Source organism: Bubalus bubalis, chromosome 2, assembly GCF_019923935.1.
Source record: "Bubalus bubalis isolate 160015118507 breed Murrah chromosome 2, NDDB_SH_1, whole genome shotgun sequence".
In the NCBI taxonomy this organism is placed as follows: Eukaryota; Metazoa; Chordata; class Mammalia; order Artiodactyla; family Bovidae; genus Bubalus; species Bubalus bubalis.
The window spans coordinates 93803265-93827076 of NC_059158.1; the positions used below are offsets into that span (position 1 = coordinate 93803265).

Sequence of the window (23812 nt, forward strand, 5' to 3'; positions counted from 1 at the left end):
TATGACCAACCTAGATAGCATATTAAAAAGCAGAGACATTACTTTGCCAACAAAGGTCCGTCTAGTCAAGGCTATGATTTTTCCAGTGGTCATGTATGGATTTGAGAGTTGGACTGTGAAGAAAGCTAAGTGCCGAAGAATTGATGCCTTTGAACTGTGATGTTGGAGAAGACTCTTGAGAGTCCCTTGGACTGCAAGGAGATCCAACCAGTCCATTCTAAAGGAGATCAGTCCTGGGTGTTCTTTGGAAGGAATGATGCTAAAGCTGAAACTCCAGTACTTTGGCCACCTCATGCAAAGAGTTGACTCATGGGAAAAGACTCTGATGCTGGGAGGGATTGGGGGCAGGAGGAGAAGGGGACGACAGAGGATAAGATGGCTGGATGGCATCACTGACTCTACGGATGTGAGTTTGAGTGAACTCCAGGAGTTGGTGATGGACAGGGAGGCCTGGCATGCTGTGATTCATCGGGTTGCTAAGAGTCGGACACGACTGAGCGACTGAACTGAAGTGAATTGATTCTCGAGGAAGGTATGACATATTTTGATATTTAATGGTGACAGTACAGTTGCTCTTCCTTTTTTGAGTAACTTCTTTTTCAGTGGTTTCCACCTGGGCTGCCGCATAGACTCACCTGGAAAGCTTTTAGAATATACTTCTGTTTTGCTTCTGCTTCACAGATTCTGATTCAAATGGTCTGGAGTAGGACCAGAATACGGTTAAAAAATCCCCCAGATAATTCAATATAATCAGGACTGAAACTCCTTGTATCAGGAGAACACAATGAAGTAGTTCCTAGCTGGAAGCCTGATTATTTTGTGAATCATTTTGAGAACTCTGGGTGCTGGTGGAAAGTAAAGGACATTTTCATAGCAAAGCTGATTTTGCCACTACCAAGTGAAATGTTTAAGAATAAATATTTCCAGCTGTACCTGACAGGACGTGTTTACACTGGAGACCATTTCTAACTTCACAAGGATAGATCTGTTCCTGTAATTTTTTGGACAGTTGGAAAAAAAATCCTTTTTTTTTTTTTTTTTTTTTTTGAGAATTCCTGGTTCTGTTTAGCTCTCCACATTTTTTTTTTCCTTCCAATTTTTTATTGGTGTAGAGTTGATTTACAATGTTGTGGTTCAAGTTTACAGAAAAATAATACAGAATTTTTCAGATTATTTTCCCATATAAGATATTACAGAGAATTGACTGTGTAGGTCTTTGTTGATTATCTATTTTATATATAGCAGTGTATATGTTTGAGCAAACTCATAATTTATGCCCTCCACTTTTCCACTTTGGTAACCATAAGCTTGTTTTCAAAGCCTGAGATACTGTTTCTGTTTTGTAAGTTTGTTTATATAATTAGATTCTACATGTAAGGGATATCATACAATATTTATCTTTGAAAGTATGAAAATATTTTTCTTTTTGTGGATGAGTAATATTCCACTGGGTGTATGTGTGTGTATATATATGTCACGTCTTTTTATTCTGTGGGAGAACCTCTGCGATATAATCATTTTCCAGTTTGTGGGTCACCCACCAAATCGGTATGGAATTTGATTGTTTCATGAACGCACTCCTCCTCCTGCCTCGCTGTGGCTTTGTCTTTGGATGTAGAATCTGTTTTGGTACATTCCAGTCTTTTTTGTCAATTATTGTTCAGCACTTAGTTGTGATTTTGGTGTATTTGTGAGAGGAGGTCAGTTCAAGTCCTTTTACTCTGCCATTTTGTCTCCACCTTGCCGCTTAACCCATCCCTCCTATTTCCCTCTCCTGTTTTTATCTGGACTTTGTTTCCTTTGTTGTTGTTGTACCTGCCTGCTTAAGTAGGGCTTCATTCCTTGAATTTTCTCCTGAGAAAGAGCCTCAGCTATTGAACTATAAAAGTTCTCAGGTTGTAGAATTCTCAGATCCTTCAGACATTAAAAGAGGAGACTTCACTGACTTGCAAACTGGATTTTATGAAAACACTTTTCCCAGTTTCAACTACTAAGTTAGCATGAAACAATTTCTTGGTAACTGAGGTGTTAGTGTGGTCTCATTTCCATCAGACACCCCATTTCTTCCCTTTTTTTCTACTGTAATGATTGTATTATCATATGGTCATGAAGTTTACAAGTCATATTTTAGGATTGGTGAGAATACCTTGTCTAATTTTATTGTTAAATTTGTCCATCAGTTTTTGTTTTTGCTAACTTGGATGCTCTTTCTGCTTCAATTGAGGAATTCAGAAAGATTGAAACTATGTCACTGCTGCTGCTATTTTTTCAGAATTACAAAATACATTCATTTTGGGGAGTGCATGGAAAGGAGTTTGTTCTATTCATGACATGTTCTAACCTTCCTGAAAATTGGTTTGACAGTTTCTAGACATGTAATATTAATTGTCCCTTAGAAGACGATATAGTATAGGAACTCAAGTCAAATCTGGTGAGGCTAACTGGACATGAGTTCTGGGAGACTGGAAACATAGGAGTCAGTGGCTTAGGAAAGCTGTCAGAATGAGACAGGGAAAACAACCACCACAATAAAATTGAAGTTGTATGTTCCAAGCAGTTGTGTGTAATAACTAATTTAAAACCAACCTATTACCCTAATTTTATATATGAAAACATTAAGATACAAAGAGGCTAAGTAGTTTGCTCAAATAAGTAGTTGAAAGTTACATTGAGGTTGGAAATTGCCTAGTCCTGACATCTAGACAGGTAGGCAGTATTTTTCAGAAAGGGGGTGAAAAGAGCAAGGGAGGATTAAGTTCCATTTGAATAAAGGCGAAGGTAAATGGCAGGTCATCCAGACAATGGCAAAGACACATGGAACATGGAAGTGGTCTAGGATCAGACCTGAGAACCAGGTCAAAAAGTTTAGAAGCAAAGTGGTTTCCATGCTGAGTGCCAAACTGTTGGGTCCAGGTCATGAAAATTATTTCTGGCTATTGTCAAGATGACACTGGATATAAATATGATAGAGGATGAAGTATCAGGGAACAGGGCTCTCAATATCCACTTTAAAAAATTGAGAAGAGCCTACCGTCTGGATAGAAACAATGTCTGAGAGGTTTTTGCAGTAGTCCTATGATATCTAGATTTTTTTTTTTAATGTATGAACACCTAGAAGGCAGCATGGTGTGCATCAAGGTATTCTCAAGTAAATGAGTCTAACACTGGAAATATAATATTTTCTTCAAACATAAAAATGGTTACTAGTGTTTTCTGACAGTCCTCAACGATCTAATCTTAATGTATAATAGAAGATACTGGCATACAGGAAAATATATATATATTCCCAAAGAATGCTATGTAAGCAACAAAATGAAATATCAGGAAAGATCCTGAGCTTGTCACTGGTATTATATTACCTGACAACACCAATTGCTTGATCATGCCATTCATTAATCCTAAGAAAACTCTAGGCAGGCAAACATGGAGGAACTTCATCTACAGAAACTCCTTACAGAATCCAACCTGAATCAACATAAGTAGAGCATATGGGTAGTTCTGCATTCTGGGAAAGTCTTGTGATTCATCCCTTATGTTATTTTATAGCTTTGAGTATGTGGTGTAGGACCAACAGAGTTTTAACTTTGTTGTCTATTTTGACATTTCTTTGTTTACACATAATCTTTTATTGCCTGAGGAACAATGACATAAACTTGGAAGTATTTTTCCCACTTGTGTCTTGATATTAGAAATCAGCAAGTTTTTTTCTAAAAGTTTGTACTCCGTGGCAGGATCATGGGTAATGTTACCACTTACTCGGTTTATTCATTAGCTTTTGCTCCCTCTGCTGGATTGTAACAGCAAGCAAAAGTGGGAACTCCAATTCTAAAAGAGAGGCATAAACTCTCACCCCCACCACCTTTGAATTTCAAAACTAATACGTAAAATGAATTCTAAAATCAGACTAAACTTAGCTTTTTTTTTTTTGGCTTTAGTTACTCCAATAATGCTTATCCTTTAACTGTATATTATGTTACTCATTATCATTGTTTTAAATATGTCAACCTCATTTGGTTTCTCTTTACTTTGTAAAGGAAATACATTTGCAGTGAATTCAAGATTAATGTTAATATTTCCATATTATAATTGCTGTAGTGAATATGTATTTCTCTTTACCAAATTGTGAATAAATCAGAAGGATGGTTTTATATAGATTTGCAAAATCTGTATAATTAACAAATCCAAGCTGACTTCTCTTATGTAAACCTGGGTTTCCAATGACCTGACTGTGAGATTTAACAATACTGAGTATGTGATATCTTAACCTCCTTCAACAAAACAGTAAATACTGAATACTGGACAATTTCACATATTTTGGTGGATAACAAAATCAATCCTAGGAGAATTCATAAATGCTCTAACTGGAATATAGTTTGTTGTAGTTGTTTATGCCAATACATATTTAAATAATAAAATCAGAATTTGTTCTAATGTATTTATCAGTAGGGTAAAGCCAGAAGAAAAAAAAAAAAAAAACTTTCCAGTAGTAAACTCACTCATTTCGTCCATAGGTGGGATACCCAGGTCAACATTCTTTAGGGTTAACATGTGATGGAGAGTAATATATTTTGCCTGTGTATTAGTTACACTGGGATAAAAAATCAGTTACTGGGTCCCAAAGAGTTTTGCGAATATGATCATGGGCAGAGAGAATGCCCCATTTGTGCATGTTTTAAAATATGAGGCTTTTTTTTTCTTTATTACTGGTTATCCTATTAAAAGATCAAGAAGATGGTGAATTTATAAATAGATCGCATTACCAACAGACATGTAACACTCTGAGGGTTTTAGCCTCTGGATTTGGCAGTAACTGATTTTATCCTTAATCCCTGCAGCCTAGCAGCTTCAATAGATGTCTATTTTTAGTTACTGAAATTTGTTCTTTAATAGTGTTTAAGGAATACAGTGTCAGTGTGTGCAAGGATCTTAACTAGTTGATAAGGTTAAAGAATACAAGAGAAAAAGGAAGTGCTAAGGAGTCAAGTAGGCAGTAAAAAATTCAGAGACTGTCAAAATGTCTTCCAAGTAGCATGCAAATGCAGATATTAAGCCCTTAGAGTTAAGTCAATTGGCTCCAGAATTCCTCTTCTCTTCCCTCTTACCCTCTGCTCTCTTGTGTTCCACATAGCTTACAAAACATTTTTTCCCCAAGATGCTGGCCTGTCCAAGGCCAAAAATTTAGGGTAAAGCATTACTACTTTAGAAAGCCAATTTTCAATCTTGTAGTTGAATTAGCTTTTATATTTATAAGATCAGGAGCTGAGAAGCTAAATATACATAAGCTAGTGTTAGTTAAGAGAGAATTTCATGCTGCAGAAAGCTCCTCTTCCTTATTCCATTATGATCTGCTTACTAAGTCTAAAAGGCATATGCTTCATTAAGCTACTTAAAGGTTTTAGTTCAAAGCAATTCAGCTTTTAACTTCCCATTGGAAATTGCATGTAATTCATGGGCTGGGTGAAGTAATATTTCAATTACCTGCATAAAATTCAAATGTAAGAAATTACAACAGTTGTCTGATATCAATACTGATGATTATTTTGGTGACAATATATAATGATAGAAACTGAATATCATGTTTACTTCTATCTTGTAATATAACAAGGAAAGCTATAAAGAGAAACTGATGTGAAGATATTTATATTCACCAGTGCACTGCAATATTAAATATCTGGGCTTTGAAAAACATTGAAACTTAAAAAACTTGTAAATTGTTGGATCCTAACAATTTCATTTGAAATTAAGTACATATGAATTACTTCAAAGAAATAACTTTGTGCCCTAGATAAGTAGCTTTGGACACCTGGTTCCACTTTGAGACTGTCTGAGAAACAGTGCCTTCATACATAATGACAGTAAGAAAGAAAAAGATTTAAATGACTGTCATCCAATATAGTCCATTAATAGTTTATCTCTAACTCGTATCAAAGCGTCTCTGACTACACATGACTATGCAAAATTGAATTGGAACACAGTGCTTGGTGAATTTGTCCTTCTTGTTTTCAAGGAAACTGTTGCAGGACTGCATTCTTGAAGGGTGGTTTTAAAATGGAAAACTGTAGTACATTAATATCCCAGAAAGTTCAAAACCAGATATATCTCATAGATTTTTAAATTTATTTAATTTTTTAAATACCTCATAGGACAGTTTTAATTCAACTGAATTTCTTAGCTGTTTGATTATCTCTTGCCTTTTCCTTCACCCCCATTTCAGTAGAATGGCTCAAGAGTACAGGTCTTTCTTGTTGACTTTTCATCCTTAGCATATAGCACAGGTTACAGCTTAAGCTCTTAATTAATAAAAGTATTTTGAATGAATAACATATAGTGATATCCATTTTCTCCTTCTAGTTATAAGGAAAAGTGAACATTATTGTCAGACTAAAATATATTTGAATCCTGACTTCATTATTTAACTAGCTCTATGACCATTAGGTCAATTGTGTGAATTTTCTGCATATAGGTTTCCATATTTAATTGGGGATAATAACAAAACCTGCCAAGAAATTTTGATTTTTTTAAAAAAGTACAATTTTTAAGCATCTAGCATAATGTTTGACATAGGAATAAAACAATAGTAGCTCTAATAATTACAATAACTGTAACTACTGGTGCTGCTGCTACTCTGCTAGGTGGTGTTATAGATGGTCTGTATCCTCAGTCATCACTGTAACCTGGATGATTACCTTCCTTCTACTGCTAGGTACCAGAGACAGACCTAGTGCTACTTGAGTCCTAAAATGGGAGGTCAGGATTTAAACCCTCCTCTGCTTGATTCCAAAGTCTGGGATTCTTTCAGTACACCACGTTGCCTCTCCCGGATATGTTTCAAAAACCCTAAAGGTATATTTCTGTCTTCAAAAGTTTTTCAAATTATTTCTATAAATTAAAATATAGCTCCTTTAAAATCAGTAGGTTGTATAAAGGAATTTTCTCACACTTAATTTTCAATTTTTCAGAAAGTCAATTAATTAGATTTCTCAATGTGTAGTGCAGGAGAGTATGCAACTGAATTTTTAAAATGGAAGTAAACATCTAGGTTCTATTTCAGAGTCCTGAGTCTGTCTCAGGAGTCACCCTGATGGCCTTAGATAATTTCCAAAAACTCTGCTTGACTCATATCTGTCTTGTTAACAGGTCTTGGTCATACCTTCTTTTAGAAAAAGTGATCAGCATTTACTCACTACCTGGGTCCATTGACTACCATGGGAGGAATACCCTACTACAAGAATAGAAAAACTCCCTCTTCTAAAGGTACAAATTCACAATTGGCCCAACAAAATTTTCCATAAAGGAAATGAGTGTTAGATACTTTATTGGAGATCTTTAGTAGAACTAGATTATAATAACTAGCATGCACATATAGCTTTAGTTTAAAAAACACTCTTCTATTTTATGTATTAAATATAAATAAATTGTGTGACTTAGTGCTAACATGGGAATACTGAATATTTAAAAACAGTAGCAATGACACTCCCATCCCAATGAAAACAAATAATTAAAAAAAAAAAAGCCCGAGGCACAGGACTAAAGTTATACCTAGAAAGTGGTAATATTCAATGTTATTACACATGAACCTTTGCACTACAGAATTCAGATTAATGTTAAATAGATATAAACTGAAAATTCTGTAGAGAGATATTTACCTGGCTGATGAGTGAGTGGAAATTTGACAGTGTATGGATAAGGCACACACACACACACAAGTCTTTAAAAACAATTCAGCTGGAAATGAATTGTATGTTTTTCTTTATTTTTTAGTGAATCACAAGGAATGTTTATAGTTAAATTCATAGATATCTTGGCAAATGAACCAAAAAATACTAGACTGAATTTTCAGATATTCTGCTGTTATGACCTATAAAAATGGCAGATTCAAATAATAATTTCCAAATGCATTGTATTATTGCTGTTAAAATGTTTTAAATATAACAAATACTAAATCAGTTTTCTCAAATGTAATTCCTATTAAGTGGGAAATTACCAATATGAAGCATATAATTCGTAAAGGGATATCTCTTATTTTGATCAATTAAATATGTATTATGACCATATGCTTGTACAGTTATGATGAAGCCAACTTTTTAATCTCTAAATATATGATACCCAAAGTAATCTACAGATTCAAGCAATTGCTATGAAATTACCAATGGTAATTTTTAACAGAGCAAATAATTTTATAATTTGTATGGAAACACAAAAGACCCTGAATAGCTGAAGCAATCTTGAGAAAGCAAAAATGGAGCTGGATGAATCAAACTTCCTGATTTCAGACTAGAGTAGAAAGCTACAGTCATCAAGACAGTATGGTATTGGTACAAAAACAGAAATATAGACCAATGGAACAAGATAGAAATCCCTGAGACAAACCCACACACCTGTGGTCCCCTAATCTACAACAAAGGAGGCAGGAATATACAATGGATAAAACGGAATAAGTGGTGCTGGGAAAACTGGACAGCTAAGTGTAAAAAAAAAAAAAAAAAACGACAACAAAAAAATGAAAGAACACTCCCTAACAAGATACACAAAAATAAACTCCACTTCCTAGAGTAATGAAAATTAAAACAAAACACCAAATGGGGTCTAATTAAATTTAAAAGCTTTTGCACAGCAAAGGAAACCATAAACAAAATGAAGACAACCAGAGCATGGGAGAAAATATTTACAAATGAAGTGACTGAAAGGAGTTAATCTCTAAAATATACAGTTTATGCAGCTCAATATCCAAAAACCAAACAACACAATCAAAAAATGGGCAGATCTAAATGTACGTTTCTCTAAAGAAGACATACAAATGGCCAAAAAGCACATGAAAAGATGCTCAACATCACTAATTATTGGAGAAATGCAAATCAAACATATAATGAGATACATCTTATACTGGTCAGAATGGTCATCATAAAAAAATCTACAAGCAATAAATGCTGGAGAAAAGGGAATCCTCCTACACTGTTGGTGGGAATATAAATTGGTGCAGCCACTATGGACAACAGTATAGAGATTCCCTAAGAAAAACTACAAATAGAGCTTTCATATTATCCAGCAATCCTATGGAGAAGGCAATGGCACCCCACTCCAGTACTCTTGCCTGGAAAATCCCATGGAAGGAGGAGCCTGGTAGGCTGCAGTCCATGGGGTCGCTGAGAGTCGGACACGACTGAGCGAGTTCACTTTAACTTTTCACTTTGCATTGGAGGAGGAAATGGCAACCCACTGCAGTGTTCTTGCCTGGAGAATCCCAGGGACGGCAGGGCCTGGTGGGCTGCTGTCTATGGGGTCGCACAGAGTCGGACACGACTGAAGTGACTTAGCAGCAGCAATCGTACTCCTGGGCATGTTATCTAGAGAAAACTCTTGATATAAAAAGATACATGCACCCCAGTGCTTAACGAAGCAATCCTTACAGTAGCCAGGACATGGAAGCAACTTAAATGTTCATCTACAGAGTAATGGATAAAGAAGATGTGGTACATATGTATAATGAAATATGACTCAGCCATAAAGGAGAATGAAATAATTCCATTTGCAGCAACATGAATGGACCTAGAAATTGTTGTATTGAGTGAAGCAAGAAAGAAAAATAGTGCTTTTATGTGGAATCCAAAAAATAAAGTACAAATGAACTTATTTACAACACAGAAGTATATTTGATGTAAAAACAAACTTGTGGTTACCAGGGTGGTGGGAAGGGGAGTATAAATTGGCAGATTGGGATTGATATATACACAATATAAAATAGATAACTAAAAAGGACCTGCTGTATATAGCACAGGGAACTCTACTCAATGCCCTGTAGTAGCCTATATGGGAAAAGAATCTAAGAAATAGAGATATGTATATGTATAAATGAATCACTTTGTAGTACATCTGACACTAACACATTATACATGAGCTATACTCCAATAAAAATTTAAAAAGTCACAGAGGAGAAAATAAAAACAAAAATGCATTGTTTTCTTCTGAATACAATAAAGTTAGGGCAGGTTTGTCCTCTGAGTTGTATATGGTTATTAGAAAAAGTAGATTCTGGATGAGTGAGAGTGAAAACTTTCTAAGAAGTGAAAATATTTATTAAAAAAGATAATATTTTGAAAAAGTATGGAACAGATCAGGGGTTCTCCATGTGTGTACAAAGTCAGTATGATTTTGATAATAGTACTATGATAATATCTTTCACCCTTACTTCTCATGAATGTATAGAGAATCTTCAATTGGTTACCTGGTGTGCTATATTATAATAGACTGAATATCAAAGCAGATACAAGAATCCAGCTACCTCTTTTTGGCCAGTTCTTAATGCAATTTATAAAAAAATGTAGATTAACCTAATCTTCATACTATTTTATTTTGCTTTATAAAGTTTACTTTTCCAAAAATATGTTACTTATATTAGTAAATTAATAAAGTTTCCAGTTTCTTATCCCACAGTAAATATTAACACTTATAGCCCACATAAAGAAAAACTCAAAATTTGCTGTAAACCTCAAAGACTTTAAATTCCATATGATTAAAAAGTTTAAGAGCTATTTATAAAGAAACAAGAAAATACTATTTATTCCACCTTAAACTGTGTTTTTATTTTTTATAAATCCCAGTGATATAGACCTTTATGGTGCTTGTAATTTACGAGAAGTCTTTTATAATAGGTCTGTTTAAAAACCCTTAAAGCATTGTATTCATAATATAAAAAATATTGATCTCCTTAGAAGTTGCTCTTTTTGCAAAATATATTTATAACTTAACCAAAATAAATAATTCATACCTCTCCAAGTGAGTAATAACGTCTTGGGATCTGGGAGTCCGGATAGATGTTTTCAAGGTACCAAGAAAAGGGCTTACACTTCAGATTTTCTCTTAGTGTTTTTCTGACTGACACATCTCCGTAATCCACTTTGACAACACCTGGAATTTTTCAGAGAAACATTGAAATCTGTTTATGCTATTTTCATTTTAGCACTGTTTCACTCTGCTTTGCTATCAGTTTTTTCTCTATAATTAAAATTTCATCAAATTGAATTGCATGTGCAGCTGCTACTATACTGATTTTTTGCTAACATCCAATTAGTACATTAAAAAGTTTTTCCATTGGTTATGACTTAAAATGTAAATATTTATCACCAAGTACATGTACTTCTTAAATTGAATAATTAATCAAGTAAGTATAAGTTGGTATTAATTTAGCATCTCATAATGAAAGCTTAATTGAGCTGTGTGATAATGTGGTTTCTTTTTAATGAAAGTTTCAGTGGCTTCACTATTTTTATTCCTCATATTTTTCCTTTAGTGTCATTAATTCACTACTTGTGCATTTCATGAGAAATATACATAAAATGACCCTCACAATGGATGACACATTTGTGTTCTAAGTTTTCCTTCTTGAATTTTTATTTTATCTAGGTTTAGGACCTAACTTTTTCTTTACTAAGTTTTCCCTGTTTTATAAGTTAGTGTAAACCACTTCAAATCCTTGAGTAAGTTAGTAAATAAATAAGCATAAAGAAACCACAAGCAAATGAAATATACTCACATGTGTATTATTAAAATTGCTTAACTGTACTTCATTTAATAGTAGAATATATGAATTTAAAATGAATTTTCCATTGAGGATCATAATAGAATGATTTTTAGTTGAGAAATAAAAATAACACCACTAATTTTAGTGACATGAATTGCTCATTACTAATATTAAAATAACATTTAATTGAAGTGGCTAAATAACTGTTATAAGATGACAATTAATTCTTAGATTTTGAAAAGATCTCTGTTTAACGTGTTTAAGAGCAGTAAGCAACCACACTTTGGCGCAGGAAAAAAGTGCCCGGTCTTGATATGCTATCCCAACCAAGCGGCAAAGTCTATTAGTCATGTGTAATAAAGGAACAATTGTTTAGACAGTCTAAATGTCTGTAACTAATACCATTATTTAGGTTACTATTTTCAAATGAGGCCGCACTCTTGAGGCTTATCACCTGCCAGTCCTTCCCACTCCTCACCACCCGTTTGGTTTTTTTCAGATTTTTGTTTTTTCCCCAAATGCTTAAGCAGCCAAACCATTTCCTTCTACAATAAAATATTGATTTTTCTAGCTAGTGTTTGGACGAAAATAAAAAGATATTTGGGCTTTGTAGACAAATACTTCCTTTCAAAGTAATTGTATCCAGAACCTCCAATCTGGATGTAGCCTTCAAAAGAGGTTCAATAACACTTACAAAATAGATTACTAAAAGAAATTCTTTTTGTTTAGTGGTACACAAATAGGTGGCTTTTAAAATTTTAAAATTCTTTTGGACCCAGAAAAAAAGGCAATGTGGCTTCAAAGGATTTAATTCAGCAGTTCTGCATCTTAAATTTGACATTACAAAAAGGTTCTCTTGATTTTCCACATGACCCATCTTTAAGATTCTCCAGTAACTAGCAATAGTGTCCACCCATTTTCTCAAGGCAAAAACATAGGAGTATTTCTTTTATCTCACACACATATTCAATTCATTAACAATCCACAATATGGGTCTTTCTACATACAGAGGGGTTACATCCTGAGAAACCCATCTTAAGTTAAAAAAAAAATGCATTCAATAGACCTAACCTACCAAACGTTGCAGCTGAGCCAAGCCTACATCAAATGTGCTCAGCACACTTGCATTAGCCTACAACTAGGAAAAATCATCTAATGTTAATCCAATTTTATAAAAATTGAATATCTCACATACTTTATTGAATATTATACTGAAAGTGGAAAACAGGGTGACCAAATGTATAGAGAATCGTTTTAAGTGTATCGGTTGTTTTCACCCTCCTGATCACATAGCTGACTGGGTGCTGGGGTAGCCCATCTTCTAAAGAGAGTATTATGCTGTATGTTGCTAGCCTGGAAAAATATCAAATTCTAAAGTTTCACAAGTACAGTTTTTATTGAATACTTATTGCTTTCACACCATAATAAAGTTGAAAACTTTAGTCAAATCATCATGAGTCAAGGACTGTCTATAGATTCCGAGCCCCTCTATCATCCCCATTACCATCCTGGTCTCACTCTCTCTCATCTCTTGCCTAAGACTAAGCATGCCTAAGCATGCCATCACCTCCTAACTAGTCTCCCTGACATCTTGTATTTCTCCATTTATCCTTTATTTACTATTGCCTGCTCTCTAGACAGTATATTTGAAATATAAAATCATGTGTTCGCTTGCTGCAAAGCTTCCAACAATTTTCCATTGTTCTAGAAATAATTGACAATATCAATAATCATTGCCAGAGTTTCTTTATGAAATGACCCTTGGTTATCTCTGAATTAATCACCTGTATTCACTTCATTGTAGCAAAACTGGCTTCCCCACCCTTTCTTGCTTTTTTTCTCTTTCTCCAAATCTCTAATCAAAATTTATTTCTTCATGCTCACCCTGACTTTCCTCTCTAAACTGATCACCCTTCCCATCATCTTGGTAATGCTCTATCCTTCCATTATTCTTTATTCTCCAGCATACTTGTTAGTACTTGATATCCTATACAGGTTAATTCTCTTTGCCTCCCCAGGAAGAGCTTTGGACAAATAATTTAATCTCTTGATTCCTAAGGTATCTTGTGTGTGGTATATAATAATTCAGTTCAGTTCAGTCACTCAGTCGTGTCTGACTCTTTGCGACCCCATGAATCGCAGCATGCCAGGCCTCCCTTGTCCATCTCCAACTCCCGGAGTTCACTCAGATTCACGTCCATCGAGTCAGTGATGCCATCCAGCCATCTCATCCTCTGTTGTCCCCTTCTCCTCCTGCCCCCAATCCCTCCCAGCATCAGAGTCTTTTCCAGGGAGTCAACTCTTCTCATGATGTGGCCCAAGTATTGGAGTTTCAGCTTCAGCATCAGTCCTTCCAACGAACACCCAGGACTGATCTCTTTTAGGATGGCCTGCTGAATACATATTGCATATTGTAATGGATACCTGCTGCTTTTGACTGCCTGGCATCCATTTTGCATACTGGTAACAGCATTCAAGTTTTCTTTGGGCAACCGTCACACCTTCACTTTGTGTGACTTACTGACCTCATACCCCTTCCTGTCTTTCCAGCTCCAACTAGCATCACAAAATAAAGGCATATCACTAGTGAATCCTGTTAAAATTCACATTCTGATTCAGGTGGTCTATACTGAGGCCTGAGAGTCTACATACTTATCAAGCTCCCAGGGGATGCTGCTGTTCCTCAGGTCAAATTCTGAGTAACCCCCAAGACAATCAAAGCAACCCATTTCTCATTGTTACTTACAACCTATCATAATGACTGGCTTAGGACTGGGCATGTGATAAAAGTATAAATAAATAAAAGTATACTCAGACAACTTTCTAGGACTATTAGAAAGTAGAAATTCTCTTTCCTTTGGAATTGCTAGCTGTAAAGATGACTAAAGCCTGGAGCTTCTGAGGCTACCATATAGAGAATGCCTTCTAAGATAGTGAAGCAAACACAGGAATAAGATAAACAAATGGAAAGAGACAAAGATAGCATAAGCCAAGCCAACATTTAAATCAGCAGATATTTATCGTGTTCCAGCCTTTACACAAAGCATGTTTTCTAAGCACTTGGGATATGTCAGTGAACAAAAAAATGTATCTTCCTCAATGGAATTTACCTTGTAGGGGAAGGAGAGGTAAGTAAACAGTAATACATTAGAAGGTGATACATGCTATGACAAAAATAGGGTGAGGGAAGAAGTTTGCAATAGAAGGAATCTTAATGCATTATGGTTTTTTTTTCCAAAAGCAGCTTACAGGAGTTACAGGTTTTTAATGTAAATCTTTCAATGGAAGTTGAACAAATGCTAGAGAAGCTCTGACATTTAGAGTTTCATGATGAATTAGAATAATTAGAATAAAAAAGTACTCTAACTCTAAATTTGCAGGTTTGATTAATAGGTAAATTATAACATTTATGGGCAGTTACTTTATTTAATAACCTTTTATTCATGTTAAAATCTATTTCATGGTAGTATTCATCTAGATAATCTAGATATGTAGAAGAATTGTGTTTTAATTCTTTAAATAGAAGATCATCATAATCTCAAATAAGTTCCTCCCAAGTAAATACCTAATAAGCCTAACAGTTTTGATTACCTATAATCAAGGTACCTGATGAGAGAATACCTGCTTTTAGACTAAAGCTCTTGAGTTTTGTGCATAAAAATACATATTGTAGCATAGCTTAAAGTGGTAAAAAGAGGAAATAATTTCCGTCAATAAGGGAATTTTTAAGTAAATCAATGGTATACCTAATTGACAAAATATGATTGCTGTATTGAAATGTCTATAAAATATGGGAAATGGAAATAAAATATAAATAATTTTTTACACTATCATTGTAACTGAGTAAATGTGTGGAACAAAAATAACTGAAATATAAAAGCAGTGCATTCCCTTTGCTACTAAAAGAAGAGAAAGAAAAAAACCTTTAAAAATCTATTTTATCCTTAAGTATAAAAATTAAAACTGTGAAACTAATCAGTTTTCCATATACAATTATATATTAACAATATGCTTGCATATTAAATGAGTATAGTTTTAGCTAAAAATTTTTTATATTTTCAAAATTCCTCTTAAAGAGAAAATTATCTTTGTTACTTACTTAAAAAATTGTCATCAAGGGTTATTTGAATAAGAATCTGCATTTCTTCTCAAGTATAATAAAAAGATAATTTTTAGGCCAACCAGGGGTTACTGCATTCTAGAGTATCTAAGTACTATATGTGTAAGAAGTTTAACAGATTAGTTGGAATTTTTTTTAATTTAAAACTACTCTTATCCTGCCATTTTAATTTTTAGTCATTCTTAATATGCACAGAAATTACCCAGGCTCATAACTGCTCATTAGGAAGTCAATGGTTAGAACTATATTAAGCAGCTGATGACCCATGCCAGCTAATAATACACAGTGATTATCTGTTGAACTTATCATTTACTATTATTACTTCAGTTTTATTTTAATGGAATAAAAATGATATAATGAATTGTACAAAGATCATAGCTTCTGTTGAGTACAGTATCGCATAGAAGAAGTGAATATCAGAAAACTTCTCTATTTATATCAATCTGATCTTTATCATCAAAAATCTGGGCAGGTCAGAAGGTGACATAGATGGTGGAGTAAGAGGACCCTAAACTCATCTCCCAGAGACAAGCCAAAATTACAACTATTTACATAACAACTATCTATGGGAAGGACCAGAAGACTAGCAAAAAATATTTATTCCAACTAAAGACATAAAGAAGGAACTAAATACTATGACTCACAGACTTAGAGGAAAAAAAATATAGTTAACTGAGTGGGGAAGAGGAATACGTTGGGAGTTTGGGGTTAACATGTACACACAGTTATATTAATACTTAAAATGGATAAGCAACAAGGACCTACTGTATAGCACAGGGAACTCTCTACTCAATATCCTGTAATAACCTAGATAGGAAAATAATTTGAAAAAGAATAGATACATGTATATGTATACCTAATCACTTTGCTGTACACCTGAAGCACAATATTGTTAATCAGCTGTGCTCCAATATACAATAAAAATTTAAAAATAAGAAACCACAATAAGATTAGTAGGAATGGTGGAGACAGTATAGTTAGGACCCAGATTTTCAGGGTTGGTAACCCACAAATGGGAGGGATATCACAATGATAGAAGTTTTCTGCAAGGAGTGAGGGGTCTGAGCCTCATGTTGAGCTACCTAGCCCAGGGATCTTGCACCAGGAACATGAGCCCCTAGAATGTCTGGCTTTGAAAACCAGCAGGGCTTATGTTCAGGAAGTGGGAGGTCTATAGGAAACAGACTTTTCTGTTAAAGGGTTTGTGCAATATCTCACACAATCTGAATCAGCATAGAAGCAGTAGTTTGAAAGGTGCTTGAGTCAGACCCATTTGCTAATCCTGGAGAGCTTTCTGGGGATGAAGGAGGACACAGCCACTGGAGGCAGCTATTTTCGAGAGCTCATTTTACTGCTGTATTACAATTGCTGGCAAGTGACATTTTGAAATCCTACCTCCACCCTTAAAGTGCCAGGGACTTACCTGCCCACCAGTGGACCAGCACCAGCCCTGATTTCCCATGGCATGCAGATATCTGAGCGGGGACTGGGCCATGCAAACCAGCAGGCCAGCACTAGTCCCATGACCCCTCAGGCCACACAGTCAGCCATGTTGGCACCTGGCCTGGACCATCACTGGGCTAGCTCCAAGCCTGGCATCCTTGGGCATCAGCCAGTCACTTCAACACCTGGCACTGCCCACCAGCAGGCAGGAACCAGCCCTGCACCCCACTGGGCTCTGTAGCTTTCCACAACCTGTCCACTAGTGGGCCAATAGCCACCACACTAAGCAAGGCCTGGCAGTTAACATGGCCAGGAACCAGCCCTGCCTAAGAGCAAGCAAACAGCCACTGGCTGTCAAAACAGAAGGAAACATGCTAGAGCATAAAGAGCACAAAGCTCTAGTGAACAGAGGAGTGTGTGCTCTGGGCCCCAGGGGAATTCACCTAAATGAGGCCACATTTCAAAGACTAAGACATAACCTCTTTAATATCTAGAAATAAACACAGAAAATTAAGTAAGATGAGGCAAGAGAGGAATATGGTCCAAATGAAGGAATGAGACAAAATCATAGAAAAGTGAAGATAAGTAACCTCCCTGACAGAGATGCCAAGGTAATAATCATAAAGATGTTCAACAAACTTGGGAAAATAATGATTGAATATAGTGCAAATTTTAATAAAGAGAAAATATAAAGATTCAAAATGAGCTGAGATTGCACTCACTGAAATAAAATATATACTTGAAGGAATCAACAGTAGATCAGATGATACAGAGGATAAACATCAGTGGACAGAGTAGTAGAAATCAATGAAGCTGAACAGAAAAAAGAAAATACGCTGATGGTTTGTGACACTTTTGTGAAAACAGCAAGTATACTAATATTTGCATACTAGGAGTCCTAAGAGGAGAAAAGGTAAGGGAACTTACCTGAAGAAATAATAGATGAAAACTTCCAAAATCTGGGAAACACACATCTAGATGTAGTAAGCACAGAGTGTGCCAAACAAGATGAACTCAAAAAGATCCACACCAAAACAATTTATAATTAAAATGGCAAAAAATAAAAGAGCAGACCTTAACAGCAAGAGAAAAACAGGTATTTACATTTTTAAAGGAAACTCCCATAAAGGCTATCAGCTGACTTTGGCAGAAACATTGCAGGGCAGAAGGGTGTGGCATGCTGTACCCAAAGTGATGAAAGGAAAACAACTATAATAAAGAATATTCTACTTAGAAAGGCTACCATTCAGACTTGAAGGAGAGAGAGAGAGTTTTATAGAGAAGCAAAAGCTAAACTAGTTCAGCACCATTATAATGGCTTTGTAAGAAATGGTGAAGAGACTTCTATAAGCAGAAAAGACCAGAACTAGAAACATAAAAATTACAAAAGGAAAAATCTCATTGGTGAAGGCAACCACAGAGTAAATCAACCACTTCTAAATGTAGTAAGGTAAGGTAAGGTAAGTCACTTCAGTCGTGTCCGACTCTGTGCGACCCCAGAGACGGCAGCCCACCAGGCTCCCCCTTCCCTGGGATTCTCCAGGCAAGAACCCTGGAGTGGGTTGCCATTTCCTTCTCCAATGCATGAAAGTGAAAAGTGAAAGTGAAGTCGCTCAGTTGTGTCTGACTCTTCACGACCCCATGGACTGCAGCCTACCAGGCTCCTCCGTCCATGGGATTTTCCAGGCAAGCGTATTGGAGTGGGGTGCCATTGCCTTCTCCGTCTAAATGTAGTAGGAAGGTTAAAGTAGTAAAGATAAACGTAGTAAAACACCTATGTATACAATAAGTAAGGGATATTTAAAACAAAAAAGTGTAAAATATGTTACTAACATTAAACAGGAAGGGGGAGTAAAAATATAGCATTGTTAAAATGCATTAAAACTTAAGAGATCATTAACTTAAAATATTTATATATATATAGCCTATTATATATGAACTTCATACTAGCCACAAACCAAAAACCTAGAATACATGCACACCCAAAACAAAGGAATTCAAACATTACACTAGACATAGTCATCAAATCACAAAAGAAAGGAAGCAAAAAGAACTACAAAAACAACTACCAGAAATCAATGAACAAAATGTCAGTATGTACATACCTATCAGTAATTACTTTAAATGTTAAATGGACTAAATATTCCAATGAAAAGACTGTAGCAGAGGACTAAAAACAAAAACAAAAAAAGATCTATATATGCTGCCTATAAGAGACTAACTTCAAATTTAGAGACACATAGTAAAAATCTTTTCCTTTATATTTTCTACCCTTCATATTATGCTTAGAGATACCAAGATATATATATATATATATATATATATATATATATATATATATATGTCCAGGTGTATTTTATTTCATGCTTAAATATATTCACTTCATGTTTTTCTTTTAAAATTATACTATGCATGTGTGTGTGCTAAGTCATGTCTGACTCTTTGTGACTCTTATGGATTGCAGCCTGTCAGGCTCCTCTATCTGTGGATTCTTCAGGCAAGAATACTGGAATGGGTTGCCATGCCCTCTTCCAGGGGATCTTCCCAACCCATGGATCGAACCCATGTATCCTGCAGCTCCTGCATTGCAGGGCAGATTCTCTACTGCTGAGCCACCAGGGAAGCCCAAACTCGACTATAGACACTCATATACATTTTCTCATTAAATCTCTGTCATACCCCTATCTATTATTGTTTTTGTTTGTTTGTTTAAGGATGAAAGAATTGGAGCTTTAAAAGATTAAATATGCTCAAGCTTGCTTAGAAAATATCAGGAGAGGATTAGAAGGCATTCACATCCATCTAATATCATAGTCCAAGCCCTTGCCCATTCTACTAGATTAAAAAAAAAAAAAGAAGAAGAAAACTGGAGAAATTTTGAAACCTGTATAGAGATATCTTTCCGTGGATGGTGGAACACAACATGGTAATTATCATTCCTTGAAGGATAGATTCCACTTGGCAAACTTTTCCAGTCCTAACAGATCAACATGATCCAAGATGCAGGATGAACTTGAATTCATAGAAATAAATGATCCGTAATGACATAATTGAGAGTTATTTTATTGACTTGAGAATTAAGTACAAGCCAGAAGGTTTCAGTGTGCAATTTAATGATCAACTAAAATATTTCCATAAAATGCTACCCAAATTTTATACTATCAGTCCCTCATTCTGCAGGATGCTGGATATAATTATTTCTTCAGTTTCATGACACATATAATACTATTATTATTACCTTCTCTGAAGTAGTGAGTTTTTATATATATATATATATATAGTAAATGGGATCTTACAATTGCTTGAGGGGAGAAGCCACTGTATCAGCGTCAGTGCAGCTGACACTACTTGAACATGTACAAACTTGTTTTTCTCATTGTAGCCAATTACAGGTTTAGTAATTAATGTAAATTTTAAATCAATAAGCATTTAAATACATCCTGATTATTGTCTAAAAACTTTAATACTTCTGGTAAGATCAAGAAAGTACTAAGATGAAAATTTAGTGAATGATTTTAGGGACTTCAAGGAAAATCCCAGGAATAATAATGTTTTAAGAAACTCACATTATCAGTCATCTTCATGGTACTGAGAATGATAGTGGATGGCAAGCATTGGAAAGTGATTCTAAAGAGTCAGATTCCAAATGTGAGAAACTTGCTTGACCAATTTTGCTTATTTAAAACAAATTTTGTGTAGTACAAGAATGACATGATCAAAAAGCTATCTGAACAGTTTATGTCTGAAAGAATTCCTGTAATAGGGACAAAATAATTTTAAGTGAAAAGGAAGTGATACATTATAAAGTGGAGACTTTATCTTAGTGGCATGTAAGAAAATGATCTTTAAATGATGAGAGCTTAAATTAGATGAAGTATATTAAACATTTGGAGGAGAAAGGCCTGGCGTGCTGCGATTCATGGGGTCGCAAAGAGTCGGACACAACTGAGCGACTGATCTGATCCAGTATTCTTGCCTGGAGAATCCCATGGACAGAGGAGCCTGGAGGGCTACAGTGCATAGGGTCGCACAGAGTTGGACACGACTGAAGTGACGTAGCACATATTAAACATTTGTTAGCTTGTCATGTTTTAATAGAAACAATGAGTTAAAAGTCAAACAAGTATCTACTACAAGACTTCTCATAACCTTTACTGTGTTACAGTGCATTTTGGAAATCTAAAATGATATTTCCCAAATTTAACTGTCCTTTCCCCCAGATTTTGTGATAAGAATACTCTGTGGAGAACATTTTGAGAAATATGACTATATTGTATTTCCCTATAAACAAAAATACTAGTCATTCACAGGACATAGATTGATCCTCTTAGAAAAAACTTTCATGGGGGGAAATACTATATGCTTTTCAATTTTTTTCATTAGCAAGTTTCCATTGCAAGTTTGTAATTAAACCAAGACAGTGGTAGTCAGTACAATACATGTATTTGTTGATGGGTGTATTTATGTTCAGTTCCTAGAACAGTACCTAGTGCCAATAGTCAATCTTTAAATATCAATTATACTGATCTCTGACATATGCTGTCTCTTCTCTCATGTTCATTCCCTATCATTCTCTCTCACTGTCTCCTGTGTAGGAAGTATATTGTGGGAACTCTCCTACACTGCTGGTGGGAATGTAAATTGATTCAGACATTATGGAGAACAGTATGGAGTTTCCTTAAACTAAAAATAGAAGCCCCACATGACCCAGCAATCCCACTTCTGGGCATATTACCAGAGAAAACCATGATTTGAAAAGATACAGGCATCCTAATGCTCATTGAGCACTATTTACAATAGCCAGGACATGAAAGCAACCTAAATGTCCATTAACAGAGGAATGGATAAAGAAGATGTGGTACATATGTACAATGGAATATTACTCAGCAAAAAGAACAAAATATTGTCATTTGCAGCAACATGGATGGACCTAGAGGTTGTCATAGTGACCTAAGTCCAACAGCAAAAGACAAAGGTACAAATGAACTTATTTATAGAAGAGAAGTCGAGTCATAGATATAGAAACAAACTTATGGTTACCAGGGGGTAAGGGGTGGAGGGATAAATTGGGAGATTCAGATTGACATATACACACTACTATATATAAAACAGATAACTAATAGGAACCTGCTTTATAGTACTAGAAACTCTGCTGCTAAGTCACTTCAGTCGTGTCCGACTCTGTGCGACCCCACAGACGGCAGCCCACCAGGCTCCACCGTCCCTGGGACTCTCCAGGCAATAACACTGGAGTGGGTTGCCATTTCCCTCTCCAATGCATGAAAGTGAAAAGTGAAAGTGAAGTCGCTCAGTTGGGTCCGACCCTCAGCAACCCCATGGACTGCAGCCTTCCAGGCTCCTCCGTCCATGGGATTTTCCAGGCAGGAGTACTGGAGTGGGGTGCCATTGACTTTTTAATGGCCTATTGGGAAAATAACCTAAAAAAAACAAAACAAAACAGAGTAGATACATGTATATCTTTAACTGATTCACTTTGCTATACACCTGAAACTAACACAACATTGTGAATTAACTATACTCCAATAAAAATTTTAAAAAGAAGTACTTCTCTATTTAAGAAGTAAATAGTAAGTGGTACATCTCTATTTACTTTCATGACTTAAAATTACTGCTTTACAGAGGCTTCCCTGATGGCTCAGTGGTAAAGAATCTGCCTGACAATGCTGGAGACACAGGTTCCATCTCTGGTCCAGGAAGATCCCACATGACGTGGAGCAGCTAAGCCCGTGCACCACAACTGTTGAGCCTATGCTCTAGATCACGAGAGGTATTTAAGAAATAGAAACTTAAAGCTGTCCATTTTCAAGGACAACTAGCCTAGAGTGATGGCCTGCTGATGTTACAGCTCTTAAGATACTTGTGCCGGAAAATCCAGACAAAGGGAGAGTAATAAATCCAGGTGACTTCCTCTGAAAGATTGTTAACCTCATAGTACTCAGCCAGTGAGGAACTGGGAGGGACTTGCATGCCGATAGGCTAAGAACCCCATTGAAACAACTCTGGTGTGCCTTCCCACCAGACACCCAATTTTGCAAAACTGTCATTAAAGCCTTGCTTCTTGGTGCACCTCATGTCTCCAAGTCCATTCCTTGAGTTTGGGCTGGTGAGCTTTATCTCCCACAGCTGCAACTACTGAGCCTGTGTACCACAACTCCTGAAGCCTGTGTGCCCTAGAGCCTGCGCTCTGCAGCAAGAGAAGCCTCCAAAGCCACTGCAATGAGAAGCCCATGCACCACTAGGAACAGTAGCCCCTGCTCACTGCAACTAGAAAAAAGCCTGTGAGCACCAAAGACCTAGCACAGCCAAAAATAAATAAATAAAAGTTTTTAAAAATTACTACATAATACTTACTAAAAGAATTGAGACAGAAAGAGACAGAAAAAGAAATAATTGTATGTAATATTTGGCTCCAGAATGTTTCATTAACAAAGAATATCATTAACAATTTTAAATATTTAGGTGCATTTTCCTAGTCTGTATTTTGTCAGCCTTGTCTGCAAAGCCAACTGGAAATGTAATTATGTTTTTGGATTGTGAGTTATTGAGGGAAAAAAAGCAAAATTTTACTAACATGGCTCAGGAAGACTAGTGTGAATTGCTTAGTACATTTTATAAACTAAAGCAATAACTGAGATTACATTGTTAAGCACATTTCAAACAAATATTAAGTATTCAGAGTCAATTCTTGATTATTTAGCCTAACAAAACAT

General features: G+C 35.6%; 1 protein-coding gene across 3 annotated transcripts in view; it reads right to left on the minus strand.

The window, feature by feature from the left end:
* Positions 1 to 23812, minus strand: part of GALNT13 (polypeptide N-acetylgalactosaminyltransferase 13) — a 962305-nt gene that overhangs the window by 53667 nt on the left and 884826 nt on the right. For all 3 annotated transcript variants that reach the window (XM_044935208.2, XM_044935203.2, XM_045164100.1), the window contains one exon: positions 10766 to 10905. In XM_044935208.2, the coding sequence (XP_044791143.2) occupies positions 10766 to 10905 (140 nt within the window). The remainder of the gene's footprint in view (positions 1 to 10765; positions 10906 to 23812) is intronic.